This window comes from Molossus molossus, unplaced genomic scaffold (assembly GCF_014108415.1).
Source record: "Molossus molossus isolate mMolMol1 unplaced genomic scaffold, mMolMol1.p scaffold_m16_p_2, whole genome shotgun sequence".
Lineage (NCBI taxonomy): Eukaryota > Metazoa > Chordata > Mammalia > Chiroptera > Molossidae > Molossus > Molossus molossus.
Window position 1 is genome coordinate 63,341,576 of NW_023425355.1, and position 20,275 is coordinate 63,361,850.

Sequence of the window (20,275 nt, forward strand, 5' to 3'; positions counted from 1 at the left end):
CAACCCCCCTTACCCCTCAAAAAAACAGTGGTTGCTGCAGGTGATTTCCCCTTTTCTCATTCTTGTCTGTCTGCCATATTGAGCATGTTCTTTTATAACAAGTTAAAAAAAAACTGGTACACGTTATCTTTAAAAAAAAAATGCTTTAAGGGAAAACACCATTCAAAGTTCCTATGTCCTTAGTTGATCAAACACAATACACTTGTAAAGCTCTAACAATGGGGAAATTACCTCATGGTTCCTACATACTATAGTCTTGTTTGTGCCACAACAGATTTTTAAAAACAGCTAAAAATAGTTCTCAAGGAAAATGAAAATGGAGTTATTTTCCTTTCTAGAGAATGTTATAAAATTGCCTCATCTCCATTCCCTGGACTCATGTTCAGGCAAAGGGAACAGCAGATCAGTCTGAAAGTTGTGCACACTCCTGCCAGAGTGATGCCAATGGCTGCTGCCAACAGTAGCAATGGAAGAGCTCAGTTCTGTAGGCTTGCACACTGTTCATTTCCTTTTCCACTGGTTTGCAGCATGAGACCACACTTGATCTTATAAAGCAAGCAGTTCAAAAATATCTGTTCTCTACCCTTGGCCTCTAAATACTCCGGCCCTATTGTGGTAAGCTACTAATGAGCTTTAGTACCGCATCGGGCCGACCTGCTCCTAGGCTGGAGACAAGGACCATGCCTGGTTTTGCTGTAGCATACTTACCACCCAGATGTTAGAGCGTGCTTGGAGCTCTGCATTTACCAGGAAGCCACCAAAATCTGAGTCTATTTCTAGTCCGCCAGTCTTGGCCAACTCAACATTGGGCTCCAGGCCCACAGCTGCCACTATGTGGTCAGTTTCTACCTGAGGGAAAAAAAATTAGGTTATGTACTACAGTTTTCATGTATGCGTACAGACACAGCAACCATACATGGTGTCATTAAGAACTGGAGCTTTACAAAAAAATAATAATAATAATTGGTTAACTTACCTTGGTAAACAGATTTTAAGTTCTATTTCATAAAGTCCCCCTACCCACCCCACACAAATACCCCATATCACCTGAAGAGAAATCTGTCACCCTTGTCAGGTCTCAAAAATCTGTGATAAGATAGGGAGGGGCAGTGGGAAAGTGGGTCACAGGTGTCTACTCTGGCTCTCATCATTCTTATTTTAATGCAGGTACAGTTCATTCAGAAAATCATGACAGGTTAGTGGTGGCTGCCCTGACAACTAATCTACTGGTATCAAATGAAGAAGTATGAACGAGGAAAGGGGAGGGGAGGGCTGGAGGCCTTCTGGCAGCCCGTCTCCCGCTCCTTACCTTCCGACCGTCTTTCAGCTTGATGAGTAACTTGCCACCGCTCACTCCAACTGATTGCACAATAGCATTGGGCAGCACTTTCACCCCCTCTGTGAAGGCAAACAAGACCTGAGGCTGAACCTGTGAGCCTACCAACTTCATAAAACATAGGGAAGCTGACTAGAGGCACCCTGCCATAAGACCAATAATGATCAGTATGCAGGAAGCCTTGGAGAGCTGCAAACCTATACCCACAGTTCATTTTCAGTACTTCTGGGAATTTAGAATATCATATTCAGAACACGTACATGAACTTGGCTGACTGGAGAATGGTGGAAACATTTCATCTGCCAGGTGATATATGGCTTAGGTCAAAGGGGTTCTCAAAGAAGCAAACATTGCATTAGTCCTAACTCAAAGGAAAGAGTGGCTGCATATGGAGGAGTCTCTCTACCTCGTCTGACTTTTTCCATGGTCCAGTTGCTGAGGTATTCGGGGAGGATCTTTCCCATATTTCCTTTCTCAGGGAAGAGCTGAATTACTTCAGTGCCTAAAGCTCGAGCTGGGAAGAAGAAAAAGAGTAGGTATAGCAGGAGGCAAAAGCTAGTCCTAAGACAGGAAGAAAGTACAGTAAAGGAGCAGCAGGCAAGCAGCCATTTAGTACAAAAAGGACAATGTTCTGATTTAGATTGGAGCTCCCATTTGTGGGGCACTGGGTCATGAGAGCATTCACAAAGCAAATACAACAGCTGCCAGAACTGTTGTCCCTGTATTTGACTATAAACTCTGAATTCAATATACTTGCACCCAGGTCTCACCTCCGGCTTACATAAGTGCCTTGGGACCTCTGAAAAGTAAGCACCCTCCTGAGAAGATGCTCTGATTTCACATAGCTTAAGAAAAATGGTTGCCATGAAACATTCAAACCAGAACTCACAGATATGTCATGTTGAGTATCATCCTGTGTCTGAAGGAAAGTTTTTACTTTTATAGGGAGCAGCAATTCAAAGATACATACACTTTAGTAGCTTACACTGCCCTTACCATCTTAATTACTCACTTTGCTTAATATCTTATTTCTAAAGAGTCTTGGCCTGCAGGCTAGAGGAAAGGAGAAAGCACCACTGCTCAGTTGCTCAGATGGCAGCTCTGTGGTCACTAAAGAATCCCTCATCAGAACAAAGCTCAGAACTAGCTTTTCACCATATAAACCTCAGTGAAACTCTTTCTACTGATCCTGGCAAATGCATCTCTAGAATTTGTGAAAGCCCCCAAAAGCATGTGATATCAGACCAGAGAAAGAAAATCAAGGTCACTCTCCAATACTCACCTTTTCTACCAAGAGCACAGGCCAGTTCACTACCAAGAAAGCCCCCACCGATAATCGTAATTGACTTGACTTCCCGGGAAATCTTCTCTAAGGTTCTAAAGTCTCCAATCTGTAGGATCACACCAGTTTAGTTCATTGATCTCCCAAAGGGGCATAGGGTGATAATACCAGGAAATATTTTTCTGCTAAATCGTCAACAACAATAATTTGCACACAAAATCTCCTTGTATAAAGTGGCTCAATTGCCTGGCTGGTGTGGCTCAGTGGATTGAGCATCGTCCCATGGACTGAGAAATCCTGGTTCGATTCCTTGCAAGGGCACATGCCCAGGTTGCAGGCTCGATCCCCAGTAGGGGACATGCAGTAGGCAACCAATTGATGTTTCTCTCTCACATCGATGTTTCTCTCTCTCTCTCTCTAAAAAATCAATTAAAAACATAAATAAAGTGGATCAATTGGGGGGGTAGGAGTGAGGAAGAGGGAATCAATGGGAAAAAAGGAGAGACATCTGTAATACTTTCAACAATAAAGATAAAAAAATAAAGTGGCTTAATTATAGTCCATATGTTATCTTTTAGCATTAGAGTAGTGTTTTTATTTTAATACCTTTAATATCAAAGAAATAACACAGCTTATGGGGAGCATTAGCTTCTCATATAAGTAAAGCCTGGAACATTATTTCCAGAAAATAGGTTTTATAGCTGAAATGCCTGAGTTTGAAATCCAACTTAGCCATTTATTGCCCAAGCCACCTCACCAAGCCACTTACCCTTCTATGATTCATTTACACCGACTATAAAATGAAGAAAATAACTTCAACAGCTGATTTTTTAATGAGAAATAAAATAGATATATAAATAAAGCACTTCCCAAAACAAAACTGTGTCCACATAAAATGCTTGATAGAAGATAATTTTATTATTGAATTATTGGTTCAAAATTATTCATTTGAATGATTAGAATAGGGGACCCCAAAGAGGATAGGTGACTCTCTCAAGGTCACACAGCTTGTTAGTGTTCTTTTTAAAAAATTTTTAAATCCTCACCTGAGGATATTTTTTCCATTGATTTTCATATAGAGTGGGAGTAAGGGAGGGATGGAAGGGAGGGAGAGAGAAACATCGATGTGAGAGAGACACATCGATTGGTTGCTTCCCCCACAATCCCCGACCAGGGCCAGGGATCGAATCGCAACTGAGGTACATGCCCTTGACTCTGAATAGAACCTGAGACTCTTTGATTTGCAGGATGATGCTCTAACTGCTGAGCCAAACTGGCCAGGGTTGTTAGTGTTCCTTAAGTACATAAGTCACATTTCAGGACAGCCCATGTTATTGATGTATATTTCGTTCTCCACTGTCACACTCCTTCTAGCAAAAGTGGTTCTCAACTGGGGACAGATTTGCCCCTTCACCCCAGGGGATATTTGGCAATGTCTGGAGACATTTTTGGCTGTCACAACAGGTGATGGGGAGGTGCTGCTTGCAGCTAGTGGCTAGAGTCCAAGGACACTGCTAAACATCCTACAATGCACAGGACAGCCCCGCACAGCAATAATCCAGCCCAAAATGTCAGTAGTACAGGGGTTGACAAACCTTGTTCTGTCAAGAACTTAAAGGATAGTAGAAATCTTTTCAAATACCCGTAAGAGTGGCTGAAAAACTTAAGCAGTTTTCATAAGCAAAGCACAGTGATAATAAGCAACCCCCCTTCTTTCTTCACTTAGGTACTCTTAACTTTTCCTCCCCAAAGTCTCCACAATAGAACTTGCAATGAAAAATGCCAAGAGGCTATAAGGAGTTCCAATGACTCAAATGCATCAGGAAAAAAACTGGAAGGGCTACTAGAAGAAATTATAGCAAGCAATACAAACACAAATGTATTTTTCTGCTAGGAGTGAGCTATTTAAGGTACAGAGAGAAGAAATGACTTGCTCAAGACCAAACAGTCTGCAGAATAGCCATAAATAGAACTCGAATCTCCCAATTTCTGGGTGGATACTTGGGGAATACAAGATTATGCTATCTCTTCAAAACCAACACAATGAAAGAACTAAAGCAGACAATTACCTTTCTGAAAAGTGTTGTTCTACTCTTCACCTCTGCTCCAGCTCTATCAATGGCAGACAGAGTTCTTGGAGTGCCTCCTGGAAATAAGAGGAAAACTCTTTAGCCCAACAAGCAGCAGCTAGCCCAAACTATTCCCCCACAAAGTAGGTGCTGTGTGTGTGTGTGTGTGTGTGTGTGTGTGTGTGTGTGTGTTCCTGCTGGTGCCACAGCAGCAGCAACAGAATACAAGGCTTTGTTTTCCTGCAATTCAGCTCACAGAAGGCTTTTATTAATTTCCTTTGAGAATCAAATTTGAGTGTCTCTTCAAAGGGCCCGCCCTCCTCACAGATGGTCACAAAGCCTCACTTTTTGCTTCCCTTTTCTCTTCTACTAGTTTCTCACTAGACAGCATAGCTACCTCTGTTTAAGCAACTACTTTGGTCCCCTCTCTTGATTTCTGATTAGAATGGGCAATGAAGCCACAAGCAATTATCACTTTCAGGGCACAGGGCAGAGTGCGGGGGCTAAGCAGGGAAGAGAGGTGAAAAAAAAAGGCAGTCCTCTTTAATGTCCATCCATGCCTTTTTAGGAAGGAACAGCAAGGATAATCTAGAAGGGCTGTTGATAGGATGCCAATAGTTGGCCAGGCTTTGTACCAAGATAAAGATATCAACTTCAGAGAGTCGGGCTTTTGGTTTTCTTAAGATTAAGTAATACCTTCTATACTAAAACTTTAATGAGCTATAATATCAGGGAATAAAGTCATCTCCAGAAATACCTGTTGCAATCAAGCACTTTTCATAGGTTATTTGAGAGCCATCATTAAGTTTCACCATGTTGCCTCTCACATCCAGCTGTACTACCTGGTACAGTCACACAGACACACAAAAAGATATAAAGATAAATTAGCTTTATAAAATTTTATTGATATGCAATTCACTTAACGTAAAATTCACCATTTTAAAGTGTACCACTCACTGGTTTTTGGTATATTCACAAGGTTGTGCAACCATCACCGCTATAATTCCAGATCATTACCATCACTCCAAAAAGGAACCCTGTACCTATGAGCCATCAGCCTAAAGGGAAGAATTAGTTCTTGACCTAAGATGATCAGTCTTTAAGAAACCATTTCTGGGAAATCATTAGCATCATTGTTTCTGGTACCCAGTTTCTTCAAGTGGTCCTTATTGCCTAAGCAGCCAACATTAGAGCAAGTCTCTACAGTCCCAAAGTTCCTGCTCAATTTGTGGCGATGAAGAACAGGGACAGCCCTGGCCGGTGTGGTCCAGTTGGTTGAGCGTTATCCCATGAACCAAAAAGCTGCTGGTCTGATTCCAGGTCAGGGCACATGCCCAAGTGGCCAGCTCGATCTCCAGTGGGGGACGTGCAGGAGGCAATAGAACAATGTATCTATTGCCCTCTCCCTTCTTCTCCCTCTAAAATCAATAAAAAAATATGTTTTAAAAAGAACAGGGACAGACTTTTCTGTCTGGCGCTTTGGAACCCTGACTTCTTTGTTAACAACTGTCCTACATCATCACCATTTTCACACAATGTGTTGTCCAACTTATAGCCCTCACTAAAACCTAGCTGCCTCCCAAGGCTGCTCATCCCCCTGCCCCACTCCTCCCCAGCACAAAGCTAGGAGGTGGTGTTGGCTGCTGCTGCTTCTAGATTCCTGCATCCTCATCCCTTTCTATGGGACAAGTACCTATATCTCTACAAATCACTATTATCTAGCCACCTCTGAGCCACTCTTATTCACTGAAGACCTGTGAACCTGACTCATACTTTTCCCGAGTCACATCCAGAATTTTGTTATCTCTAAACCTCTACTTTTACCTCAGATATCACACTCTTGGGTCACAATTTTCTATCCTTCCAGCTTTCTCTCAGTTCTACTGTCACCTATAGTTGCTTTTGGTTTTCTGTTTACATAGCAGTGTATTCCATCCCAACTGTTTTTTTTTGCCAGCACCACTAATTCCATTGCACTCTACTCCTTTTCATGGTGAAAAGCTTGAACTTTGGAGTCACAGAGACTGGGGTTCCAGTCTCTGCTCCACACCTTACTAGCTGTGAGACCATTCATTCAAGATATATTTATCGATCTACCCAGGAATGTAAGACCTGACAGTGGCCTTTAACGTGGGTCCTCTCACACTCATCAAAACCCAGTAGAGGGAGTCACAACCAACACCCACAGGAAAAATTTGGCAGGCTCCAAAACCCACTGAGATAGCCAAAATGGTGAAACAAAGAAACAAATCCCAAAATAAAAGAACAAGATAATTCGAAAGAAGATGAAATAAATGAAAGGGAATTGAGCAAGATATCAGAGTAATAATCATGAGGAAGCTCAACAGCATGAGAAAAGATATAGAAGCATTAAAAACCAACCAACTGAAAATGAGAATGATACAGCAGAAATTAAGAACACATTAGAAGGAATAACCAGCTCAGCAGAGGAGGCTGAGGATCGGATCAGTGAATTAGAAGACAGGATTAAAAAAAAAAAATACTCAATCAGAGAACCAAAAAGAAAAACCAATAAAAAAAACAGAGATTCAGATTAAAGATGGCGGCAGGCAGGACTGGAGGGAGGGTGTGTGAGAGAGTGTGAGTGGACGTGAAGGTGGACGACCAAACTCCTGCAGTGCAGAGACACAGAGCAGAGGGTTCCAGTGCTGTGGACTGGACCAGCCGGCTACTGCGGTAAGCAGCTCTTCAGGGTGCTTCTCCCTGCACCTTGGGGAGGTCCCAACATTTTGGAATATCCAAGGTCTTCTTTGGGAGGAGGCAGTGAGAACAGCTAGGGCCCAGCAACCTGAGCCCACCAGGGTACCTGGCACCATCAGACCAGTGTACACTCTGGGTCAACACAGACCGGTGCACAGGAGTGGAGCTCCCAAGGTGCCAGTCAAGGAAGCCAAGGACAGGTCAGAGCCCAGAACCATCCCCCATAGTAGAAGCCTGATTAGAGTCAAGATATACCCCCAGCAACAGAGGCTGGGAAGCAGGCTGGGGAACAGACATCCATCCCCACGCAACAGAAGCACAGACCACCAGCTCAGACCCATCCCCAAAAACTACAGCAAAAGCTAAGCAGGAGTTGAGCCCCATGGGGCAGTAGCACTCCCCAGATGCCAGGGGTGGGATCTGGGGCTCCAAAGAGGCCGATGCAGTCCAGTAGCCCACAAGAGCAATGGTAAGCCAGAGCCCAAGAAAGACTGGTGTGATCCAGCTGCCCGGCTGCGGGACCTGCAGGGTGCGGGGCACCAGAGAGGCCTGTGTGACCCAGCAGGGACTGTGTGATCCAGTTACCCATGGGACCTGGTGGGTGCTGAAATACCAGATAGGCATGTGCAACCCAGCAGGGACTGTGCGATCTAGTTACCCGCGGGACTGGTGGGATGCTGAAGCACCAGGGAGGCCTGTGCGATCCAGCAGCCCATAACATAGGCATAGAGCTGGGTCCCCAAAGGGACTGTGCAGTCCAGTTACCTGTGGGATCTGTAGGGTGTGGGGCACCAGAGAGGCCTGAGAGACCCAGCTGCATACAAGATAGGCACAGAGGGTGTGAAAATGGAGGCGGAGTGAAGAGGAGCTACACAGATGATCTCCCAGGACCAAACGGGAATTACAACTAAAATAAAGACAAATCCTTGGAAAAAAGAAACAGAAAAGCAGCAGGACAGGACCATATAACCTGAGACACTGGTAGGATCTGTGGAGGCGCGAGAGGGTGGCAGGCTGGGAGCCAAGAGACAGCAGCAGTCTTAGCTGTGAGCAGCGCTCTTGGGGAATAAAGACCAAGCATGCTCCACGGCACAGAGAGCCAGGAAAGAGCACTAAAATAGCCACAGCCACTCACCTGGGGGCTATGGCAGAGGGAGGGTAGACTGAGCTGGACTCTGTGGGGACAACCAGTATTTGGAAGGCACTCAGAGTTTTTGCTGAGTTGTGGCCACAAAGGATTGTGGCCAGTGTGCTCCTTCCCAGAGCTGTGGGGAAAAGCAGCCGCCCCACCTCTAAGATTCAGCCTTTCCCAGGTGAGGCAAAGAAATGCAAATTGAGGTTCATTAACAACTAGCCTCTATCCCACCCTGTGGAAATCCTTTTATGCAGAACTCCAGGGCTACATTCCAAGGCACTGAGTAACTGAGACTACTTGCCTCCAGTAAAAAGCTAGAGGATAACTGAACCTTTCCTGGGTTTGCGAATCTACCCAGGAGAGTAAGACTTGACAGTGGTGTTTAACGTGGGCCCACCCAGGCCCATCCAAACCCAGTGCAGGGAGCAACAAACAGCAGAACGCCAACACCCACAGGGGAAATTTGGCAGGCTCCAAAACCCACTGAGAAGCCAAAATGGTGAAACAAAGAAACAAATCCCAAATGAAAGAACAAGAGAACTCTATCAAAATGAGATAAATGAAATGCAGTTACGCAAATTATCAGAGGTAGAGTTCAGAGCCATGATTTTGAGGAAGCTCAACAGCATGAGTAAGGACATCAGCAAAATGAGTAAAGATACAGAAACATTGAAAACCAACCAAGTGGAAATGAAGAATGACAAAGCAGAAATAAAGAACACATTCAAAGGATTACCAGCTGAGTGGAGGAAGCTGAGGATCAGATCAGTGAATTAGAAGACAGGGTAGATATAATCAAGCAATCAGAAAACCAAAAGGAAAAAACAATAAAAAAACAGGAAGATAGCTTAAGAGAACTGTGGGACAACTGGAAATGTAATAATATTCGCATCAGAGGAATGCCCGAAGAGGAAGAAAATGGGCAAGGGCCAGAGAACATATTAGAAGAAATGGTGACAGAAAACTTTCTTAACTTGGTGAAGGAAGAAGGCATTCAAGTAGAAGAAGCACAGAGAGCCCCAAGTAAGAAGAACCCAAACAAGCCCACACCAAGACACATAGTAATTAAAATGCCAAAAATTAAAGACAAAGAAAGAATCCTAAAGGCAAGTGATAAGCAACAGGTTACCTACAAAGGAAACCCCATAAGGCTCTCAGCTGCCTTCTCAACAGAAACACTACAGGCCAGAAGGGCGTGGCATGAAGTAATCAAGGTCATGAAAAACAAGGATCTGAATCCAAGACTACTCTATCCAACAAGGCTATCATTCAAAATAGAAGATCAAATAAAGAGCTTCACAGACAAAAAAAGGCTAAGGGAATATATTAACACCAAACCAGCACTGGAAGATATGCTAAAATGACTGCTGTAATTAGTAGAAGAAATGGGAAGAAAAATAGAACCACACTAAACAAAAATGGCAATAAATAAGTACATATCAATTATCACCTTAAATGTGAATGGTTTGAATGCTCCGATGAAAAGACACAGAGTAGCTGACTGGATAAGAATGCATGACTCACATATATGTTGTTTACAAGAGACACACCTCACAACAAAAGACTCACATAGGTAGAAAGTGAAGGGATGGAATAAAATCTTTCAAGCAAACGGAAAGGAAAAGAAAAGCTGGGGTAGTAATACTCATATCTAATAAAATAGATTTCAAAATGAAGACCATAACTAGAGACAAAGAAGTCCACTACATAATATTGAAAGGATCTATCCAAAGATATAACCTTGGTAAACAAATATGCACCCAATATAGGAGCACCAAAATATATTAAAAATCATTTGGAGGATTTCAAAGGAGAAATCAACAGCAATACAATCATAGCAGAGGACTTCAACACCCCGCTGACATCACTGGATAGATCATCTAGATGAAAAAGTAACAGGGAAACACAGACTCTAAACGAAGTGCTAGATCAAAGGGACTTAATAGATATCTACAGAGAATTACATCCCAAAACTGTAGAATTCACATTATTCTCAAGTGCACATGGATATTCTCAAAGATAGACCACATGTTAGGGCACAAACAAAGTCTCTAAAATTCAAGAAGACTGAAATCATACCAAGCACATTTCAGATCACAATGGCCTGCAACTAGAAATCAATTGCCACAAGAACATGCAAAGGCATTTGAAAACATGGAGGTTAAATAGCATGTTATTGAACAATAAATGGATTACCATGGAGATCAGGGAAGACATTAAAAACATCCTGGAAACCAATGAAAATAAACACACAAAACACAAAATCTATGGGATGCAGTGAAAGCAGTTCTGAGAGGGAAGTTCAGCACTACAGGCCTACCTAAAGACGCAAGAAAAATTTCTAATAGACTATCTAACCTCACAACTTAAAGAACGAGAAAGCAAACAAAAAGAAAACCCCAGAGAAAGTAGAAGGAAGGAAATAGTAAAGACCAGAGCAGAAATAAAATGACATGGAGACCAAAAACAAACAAACAAAAAAACAACAACAAAAAAAGCAATTCAAAGGATCAATGAAACAAAGAGCTGGTTCTTTAAAAAGACAAACAAGATTGATGGACTCTTAGCAAGACTCACCAACAGAGAGAACCCAAACACACAACATCAGAAATGAAAGAGGAGAAATAATAACTCACACCACAGAAATACAAAGGATCATTAACAAATATTATGAACAATTACATGGCAAAAAATTCGACAATCTAAGTAAAATGAACAAATTTCTAGAAACACATAGTTTCCCAAAACTGAACCGGGAAGAGATAGAAAACTTGAACAGACCTATAACAACAGAAATCAAAGGTGTAATCAAGACTCGCCCAGCCGACAAAAGCCCAGACCCGGACGGCTCCATGGGGGAATTTTATCAAACATTCAAAGAACTAATACCCATTCTGCTCAAACTATTTCAAAAAATTTAAGAAGAAGGAAGACTTCCAAGCTCGTTTTATGAGGCCAGCATGATTCTAATCCCAAAATCAGAAAAAGACACTACAAAGAAAGAAAACTACAGCCAAATATTCCTGATGAACATAGATGCCAAAAGCCTGACAAAATACTAGCAAATCGAATCCAGCAATACATCAAAAAAAAAAGTATTCCCCATGACCAAGTGGGATTCATCCCAGGGATAAAATGCTGGTACAATATTTGCAAATCAATAAATGTGATACACCACATAAATAAAATGGAAGATAAAAATCAAATGATCATATCAATAGACACTGGAAAAGCATTCAACAAAATCCAGTACCCATTTCTGATAAAAATGCTCAGCAATCTGGGAATAGAGGGATCATATCTCAACATAATAAAGGACATACATGAAAGACCTACAGCCAACATCATACTCAATGGGCAGAAACTAAAAACATTTCCATTAAGAACAGAAACAAGACAGGGATGTCCACTTTCGCCACTCGTATTTAACATAGTACTGGAAGTCTTAGCCACAGCAATCAGACATGAGGAAAAAATAAAAGGGATCGAAATGGGAAAGGAGAAAGTGAAACTGTCATTATTTGCAGATGACATGATATTATACATAGAAAACCCTAAAGACTCCATCAAAAATCTACTAGACTTAATAAATGAATTTGGCAAAGTAGCAGGATACAAAATTAACGTCAAGAAATCGACGGCATTCGTATACACCAATGATGAACTCACAGAAAGAAAAACTAAAAAAAGAAACCCATTTACCATTGCGGCAAAAAAATTAAGATACCCAGGAATAAACTTAACCAAAGAAGGAAAGGACCAATTTGCAGAAAACTACAGGACATTGAAAAAAGAAATAGAGGAAGATATAAAAAAGTGGAAGCACATACCTTGTTCATGGATTGGAAGAATTAACATCATTAAAATGTCCATACTACCCAAAGCAATCTAAAGATTCAATGCAATCCCCATCAAAATACCAACGACATATTTCACAGAATTAGAACAAATACTTCAAAAGTTCATATGGAACCAATAAAGACCACAAATAGCACAGCAATTTTGAAAAAGAAGGACAAAGTAGGTGGGATCACAATACCAGATAGAGTGGGGAGGGAGAGAGAGAGAAATATCGATGTGAATGGGACACATCGAGTGGCTGCCACCCACATGACCCAACCAGGGCTGGGGACAAACCGCAACCGAGGTACGTGCCCTTAGCGGGAACCGAACCCGGGTATCTCTGGACCACAGGCCGACACTCCACTGCTGAGCCAAACCGGCCAGGGCGCCACAGCAATCTTGAAAAAGAACAAAGTTGGAAGGATCATATTACCAGATCTCAGGTTATACTACAAAGCCACTGTAATCAAAACAGCCTGGTAATGGCACAAGAAGAGGCATATAGACCAGTGGAACAGAATAGAAAACCCACAAATGGACCCAAGACAATATGCTCAATTAATATTTGACAAAGGGGACAAGAGCATCCAGTGGAGTAAAGACAGCTTCTTTAATCAATGGTGTTGGGAAAATTGGACAGCTACATGCAACAAAATGAAACTAGACCATCAACTTACACCATACACAAGAATAAACTCAAAATTGATTAAAGACTTAATTGTGACTCATGAATCCATAAAAAACCTAGAAGAAAATGTAGGCAACAAAATTTCAGACTCCATATGCAACAGAATTTTCAGTGATACATCACCTAAGGCAACAAAAACAAAGGAGAAAATGATCACATGGGACTACATCAAACTCAAAAGCTTCAGCACAGCAAAAAAACAACCTCCAAAATGGAAAAGCAACCCACTGTATGGGAGAGTATAATTGCAAATGATACATCAAATAAGGGGTTAATTTCCAAGATATATAGAGTGCTCATACAACTCAACAAGAGGAAGACAAAGAACCCAATTAGAAAATGGGCAGAGGAACTAAATAGATACCTCTCCAAACAGGACATACAAATGGCTAAGAGACATATGAAGAAATGCTCAACATCACTAATCATCAGAGAGATGCAAATGAAAACAACAATGAGGTATCACCTCACACCTGTCAGAATGTCCGCCATCAACAAATCATCAAAGAACAATTATTGGCAAGGTTGTGGAGAAAAGGGGACTCTAGTACTCGGCTGGTGGGAATGCAAATTGGTGCAGCCACTATGGAACACACTAAGGGGTTACCTCGAAAAATTGAAAAGTGAACTGCCATTTGACCCAGTGAAACCACTTCTAGGACCATACCCTAAGAAGCCTGAAACACCAATCAGAAAGAATATATGGACCCCCATGTTCATAGCAGCACTATTTACAATAGCTAAGATCTGGAAACAGCCCTAATGTCCATCAGTAGACAAATGGATAAAAAAGTTGTAGTACATATACACAATAGAATACTATGCAGCTGTAAGAAAGAAAGATCTCTTATCCTCTGAGATGACATGGAGGGACCTAAAGAGTATTATCCTAAGCGAAACAAGCCAAGCATAGAAACACAAATACCGCATGATCTCAATTATTTGTGGAATATAATGAATATAACAGTCTGAGGAACAGGGTAGTCCCATAGATGTGTAAGTTGGGTACAGACTGACAATCTCCAGAAGAGGGGTTGGTGGGGGAGACACAAACCACAGAACTTATATGCATGTATGCATGAACAATGGACATGGACAACAAAGCTGAGGACAGGGTAAAAAGGGTGGTGCAGGGGGGGTATCAGTGGTGGAAAAAGGAGAAAGATCTGTAACAAAAATAAATAACTTAATTTAAAAAAAAAAACAGGAAGACAGCCTAAAAGAACTGTGGGACAACATGATATGTAATAACATCCGCATCATAAGAAATCCAGAAGAAGAAGAAAAGGAGCAAGCGTTAGAGAATATATTTGAAGAGATAGTGACAGAACACTTTCCTAACTTGGTGAAGGAAAAAGGCATAGAAGTTCAAGAAGCACACAGAGGCCCAGGTAAGAAGAACCCCAATAGGCCGATACCAAGAGATATGATAACTAAAATGCCAAAAATTAAAGACAAAGAGAGAATCCTAAAGGCAGCAAGAGATGAGCAACAGGTTACCTACAAAGGAACCTCCATAGGACTATGAGCTGATTTCTCAACAGAAACACTACAGGCCAGAAGGGAGTGGCATGAAGTAATCAAGGTCATGAAAAACAGGGATCTGAATCCAAGACTACTCTATCCAGCAAGGCTATCATTCAAAATAGAAGGTGAAATAAAGAGCTTCCCAGACAAAAAAAAAAGGCTAAGGGAATACATTAGCACCAAACCAGCACTGCAAGAAATGATAAAAGGACTGCTGTAATTAGTAGTAAAAATAGGAAGAATAATATAAGCACAATAAACAAAAATGGCAATAAATAAGTACATATCAATTATCATCTAAAATGTAAATGGATTAAATGCTTCGATCAAAAGACAGGGTAGCTGAATGGATACACAAGCATGACTCATATATATGTTGTTTACAAGAGACTCACCTCACAACAAAGGATTCACATAGGTTGAAAGTGAAGGGATGGAAAAAACTCTTCCAAGCAAACGGATAGGATAAAAAAGCCATGGGAGCAATACTCATATCCGTTAAAATAGACTTCAAAATGAAAGCCGTAACTAGAGATAAGGACAGCCACTACATAGCATTGAAAGGATCTATCCAACAGGAAGACATAACCTTGGTAAACATATATGCACCCAATATCGGAGCAGTAAAATATATTTAAAAACTTCTGGAGGACTATAAAGGAGAAATCAACAGCAGCACAATCATGACAGGGGACTTCAACACCCTGTTGACATCACTGGACACATCCTCTACACAAAAAATTAACAAGGAAATAGAGACTCTAAATGAAGCAATAGATCAAATGGATTTAGTAGATATCTACAGATAATTACACCCCAAAACTTCAGAATTCACATTCTTCTCAAGTGCACATGGGATATCCTCAAAGATAGATCACATGTTAGGACACAAAGTAAGTCTACAAGTTCAAGAGGATTGAAATCCTACAAAGCATCTTCTCAGATCACAGTGGCATGAAACTAGAAATCAATTACAACAAAAACACAAAAACATTTAAACACATGGAGGATAAATAGCATGTTATTAAACAACATGGTTACCAGGGAGCTCAAGGAAAAAATTGAAAACTTTCTGGAAACCAATGAAAATGAACACACAACAACACAAAATCTATGAGATGCAGTGAAAGCAGTCCTGAGAAGGAAATTCATAGCACTACAGGCCTACTTCAAAAAACAAGAAAAATTCCTAATTGACTTTCTAACCTCACAACTTAAAGAACTAGAAAGCAAACAAAAAGAAAAACCCAGAGTAAGCAGAAAGAAAGAAATAGTAAAGATCAGAGCAGAAATAAACAACAGACTAAAAAAAAAATCAAAAGATCAATGAACCAAAGAGCTGGTTCTTTGAAAAGGTAAACAAGATTGATGGACCCTTAGCTAGACTCACCAAGAAACAAGGAGAGAGGACCCAAATACACAAAATGAGGAACGAAAGAGGAGAAGTAAAAACTGACACCACAGAAATACAAAGGATCATTAACAAATACTATGAACAATTATACGACAACAAATTGGACAATCTAGGCAAAATGGACAAATTTATAGAAATACATAGTCTCCCAAAACTAAACCAGGAAGAGATACAAAACTTGAACAGACCAATAACAACTAAGGAAATTGAAGATGTAATCAAGAATCTCCCAGCAAACAAAAGCTTGGGCATGGATGGCTTCAGAGGGTAGTTTTATCGAATATTCAAAGAACTAACACCCATTCTCCTCAAACTATTCCAAAAAATTCAAGAAGATGAAAGACTTCCAAACTCGTTTTATGAGGCCAGCATAATTCTAATTCCAAAAGCAGATAAAGACACTACAAAGAAAGAAAACTGCAGGCCAATATCCCTGATGAACATAGATGCCAAAATCCTTAACAAAATATTAGCACATCGAATCTAGCAAGACATTACAAAAATTATTCACCATGAACAAGTGGGATTCATCCCAGGGATGCAAGGCTGGTACAATATTCGCAAATCAATAAATGTGATATACCACATAAACAAAATAAAAGATAAAAACCATATGATCATATCAACAGTTGCCGAAAAAGCATTCGACAAAATCCAGCACCCATTTCTGATAAAAACACTCAGCAATGTGGGTACAGAAGGATCATATCTCGACATAATCAAGGCCATATATGAAAAACCTACAGCCAACATCATACTCAATGGGCAAAAACTAAAAGCATTTCCCTTAACAACAGGAACAAGACAGGTACGCCCACTTTTTCCACTCTTATTTAACATGGTACTGGAAGTCTTACCCACAGCAATTAGACATGAAGAAAAAATAAAACGGATCCAAATTGGGAAGGAGGAAGTGAAACTGTCATTATCTGCAGATGACATCATACTGTGCATAGAACACCCTAAAGACTTCATAAAAAATCTACAGATTAAATAAATGAATTTGGCAAAGTAGCAGGATATAAAATTAATATCAAGAAATTGATGACATTTTTATACACCAATAATGAATTCACAGAAAGAGAAACTACAAATAGCTGCCATCAACAAATCATCAAAGAAGTGTTGGCAAGGGTGTGGAGAAAAGGGGATTCTAGTGCACTGCTGGTGGAAAAGCAGACTGGTGCAGCCACTATGGAAAACAATATGGTATTACCTCAAACAATTAAAAAGTGAACTTCCATTTGACCCAGTGATCCCACTTCTAGGAATATACCTATGAACCCTGAAACACCAATCAGAAAGAATATATGTACCCCCATGTTCGTAGTAGCACTATTTACAATAGCTAAGATCTGGAAACAGCCCTGGCCGGTTTGGCTCAGCGGTTAGAGCGTCCGCCTGCGGTCCGGAGAGACCCGGGTTCGGTTCCCGCTAAGGGCATGTACCTCGGTTGCAGTTTGTCCCCGGCCCTGGTTGGTCGTGCGGGTGGCAGCCACTCGATGTGTCCCTTTCACATCGATGTTTCCCTCTCTTTCTCTTTCTCTCTCTCCCTCCCACTCTGTCTGTACAAAAAATGGAAAAATGTCCTTGGATGAAGATTAAAAAAAAAAAAAAGATCTGGAAACAGCCCAAATGTCCACCAGTAGACGAATGGATAAAAAATGTGTGGTACATATACACAATGGAGTACTATGCAGCTGTAAGAAAGAAAGATCTTTTATCCTTTGAGACGACATAGAGGGACCTGGAGAGTATTATCCTAAGTGAAACAATCCACACAGAGAAAGACAAATATCATATAATCTCACTTATTTGTGGAATATAATGAACATAATAGTCTGAGGAATGGTATAGTCCCAGAGACGTGGAAGGGGCGTACAGATTGACAATCCCTAGAAGAGGGAGTGGTGGGGGAGAGATAAACCACAGAACTTATATGCATGTATGCATGACCAATGGACATGGACAACAAAGCTGGGGACAGAAGGGGAGGGGGGAATCAGTGGGGGGAAAAGGAGAAACATCTGTAACAAAAATAAATTAATTAATTAAGAAAAAAAGAAAGAGAAACTACAAAAAATAATCCCATTTAATATTGTGGCAAATAAATTAAAATACCCAGGAATAAACTTAACCAAAGAAGTAAAGGACTTATTCACAGAAAACTATAGGACATTGAAAAAGGAAATACAGACAGATATAAAAAAGTAGAAGCATATACCTTGTTTATGGATTAGAAAAATTAACATCATTAAAATATCCATACTACCCAAAGCAATCTATAATTTCAATACAATCCCCATTAAAATACCAACGACATACTTCCCAGAACTACAACAAATACTTCAAAAGTTCATATGGAACCAAAAGACCCTGAATAGCCATAGCAATCTTGATAAAGACGAACAAAGTAGGAGGGATCACAATAGCAGGTACCAGGTTATACAAAGACATTTTAATCAAAACAGCCTGGTACTGGCACAAGAATAGGCATATAGATCAACGGAATCGAACAGAGAACCCAGAAATGGACCCAAGACATTATGCCCAATTAATATTTGACAAAGGTGCAAGAGAATACAGTGGAGTAAAGACAGCCTCTTTAATAAATGGTGTTGGGGAAATTAGACAGCTACATGCCAAAAATGAAACTAGACCACCAACTGAGACCATATACAAGAATAAACTCAAAATGGATAAAAGACTTAAATGTGACTCGTGAATCCATAAAAATCCTAGAAGAAAATGTAGGCAACAAAATTTCAGACATCACACGCAGCAGAATCTTCATTGATATAACTAACATCTAAGGCAAGAGAAACAAAGGAAAAAATTAATACATGGGATTACATCAAACTAAAAAGCTTCTGCACAGCTAAAGAAACAACAATCAAAAATGGAAAGGGAACCCACAATATGGGAGAGCATAATTGCCAACAATACATCAGATAAGGGGTTAATTTCCAAAATATATAGAGTACTCATACAACTCCACAAAAGGAAGACAAAGAACCCAATTAAAAAATGGGCAGAGGACTAAAATATACACCCCTCCAAACAGGACATACAAATGGCCAAGAGACATATGAAAAAATGTTCAACGTCACTAATCATCAGAGAGATGCAAATTAAAACAACTATGAGGTATCATCTAACACCTGTCAGAATGGCCGCCATCAACAAATCATCAAACAACAAGTGTTGGCGAGGGTGTGGAGAAAAGGGGACTCTAGTGCACTGCTGGTGGGAATGCAGACTGGTGTAGCCAAGATGGAAATCAATATGGTGTTTCCTCAAAAAATTAAGAATTGAACTCCCATTTGATCCAGTGATCCTACTTCTAGGAACATATCCTAAGAAGCCTGAAACACCAATCAGAAAGAATATATGGACCTCTATGTTCACAGCAGCACTATTTACAATTGCTAAGATCTGGAAACAGCCCAAGTGTCCATCAATAGATGAGTAGATAAAAAAGCTGTGGTACATATACACAATGGAACATTATGCAGATGTAAGAAATATCTCGTATCCTTTGAGATGACATGGAGGGACCTGGAGAGTATTATGCTAAGTGAAATAAGCCAATCAGAGAAAGACAAATACCATATGATCTCACTTATTTGTGGAATATAATGAACATAACAGTCTGAGGAATGGGGTAGTCCCAGAGACGTGGAAGTGGGGTACAGACTGACAATTTCCAGAAGAGAGGGTGGTGGGGGAGAGATAAACCACAGAACTTATATGCATGTATGCATGAACAATGGACATGGACAACAAAGCTGGGGACAGGGCAGGGAGGGAGGGGGAGGGGGGAATCTGTGGGGGAGAAAAGGAAAAACATCTGCAGCAAAAATAAATAAATTAATTTTTAAAAATAGCTGATGAAAGAGACCCTGAGACACTGTAAAGGAGTATGGTTCAAACTGACAAACTTCAGAGGAGGGAGTGTGGGGGAGAGGGATGAGATAAAGCAAAGAACTTATATGCATGTATGCACAACCAATGGACACAGAGAACAATGTTTGCAGGGTGGGGGTGGGATAGGGAGGAGGGTGTCTAGGGGGAAAAAGGAGAAACATCTGTAACAAAAATTAATTAAAAACAAACAAACAACTTTTTGTCCTTCAAAGGTAACCATCAATAAAATGAAGAGACAACCTATAGAATGGACAAACATATTTGCAAATCATATATTTGACAAGGGACTTGTATCCAGAATATAAAAAGAACTGTTACATTCAATAACCAAAA

General features: G+C 40.6%; 1 protein-coding gene across 5 annotated transcripts in view; it reads right to left on the reverse strand.

Annotated features, from left to right (window-relative positions):
* The window catches only part of AIFM1 (apoptosis inducing factor mitochondria associated 1), a 48,679-nt gene that overhangs the window by 6,302 nt on the left and 22,102 nt on the right, over positions 1-20,275 (reverse strand). For all 5 annotated transcript variants that reach the window (XM_036271054.1, XM_036271055.1, XM_036271056.1 and 2 more), the window contains 6 exons: positions 5,445-5,529; positions 4,688-4,764; positions 2,619-2,727; positions 1,743-1,850; positions 1,310-1,398; positions 709-849 (listed from right to left, as the gene is read on the reverse strand). In XM_036271054.1, coding sequence (XP_036126947.1) covers positions 709-849; positions 1,310-1,398; positions 1,743-1,850; positions 2,619-2,727; positions 4,688-4,764; positions 5,445-5,529 — 609 coding nt within the window. The remainder of the gene's footprint in view (positions 1-708; positions 850-1,309; positions 1,399-1,742; positions 1,851-2,618; positions 2,728-4,687; positions 4,765-5,444; positions 5,530-20,275) is intronic.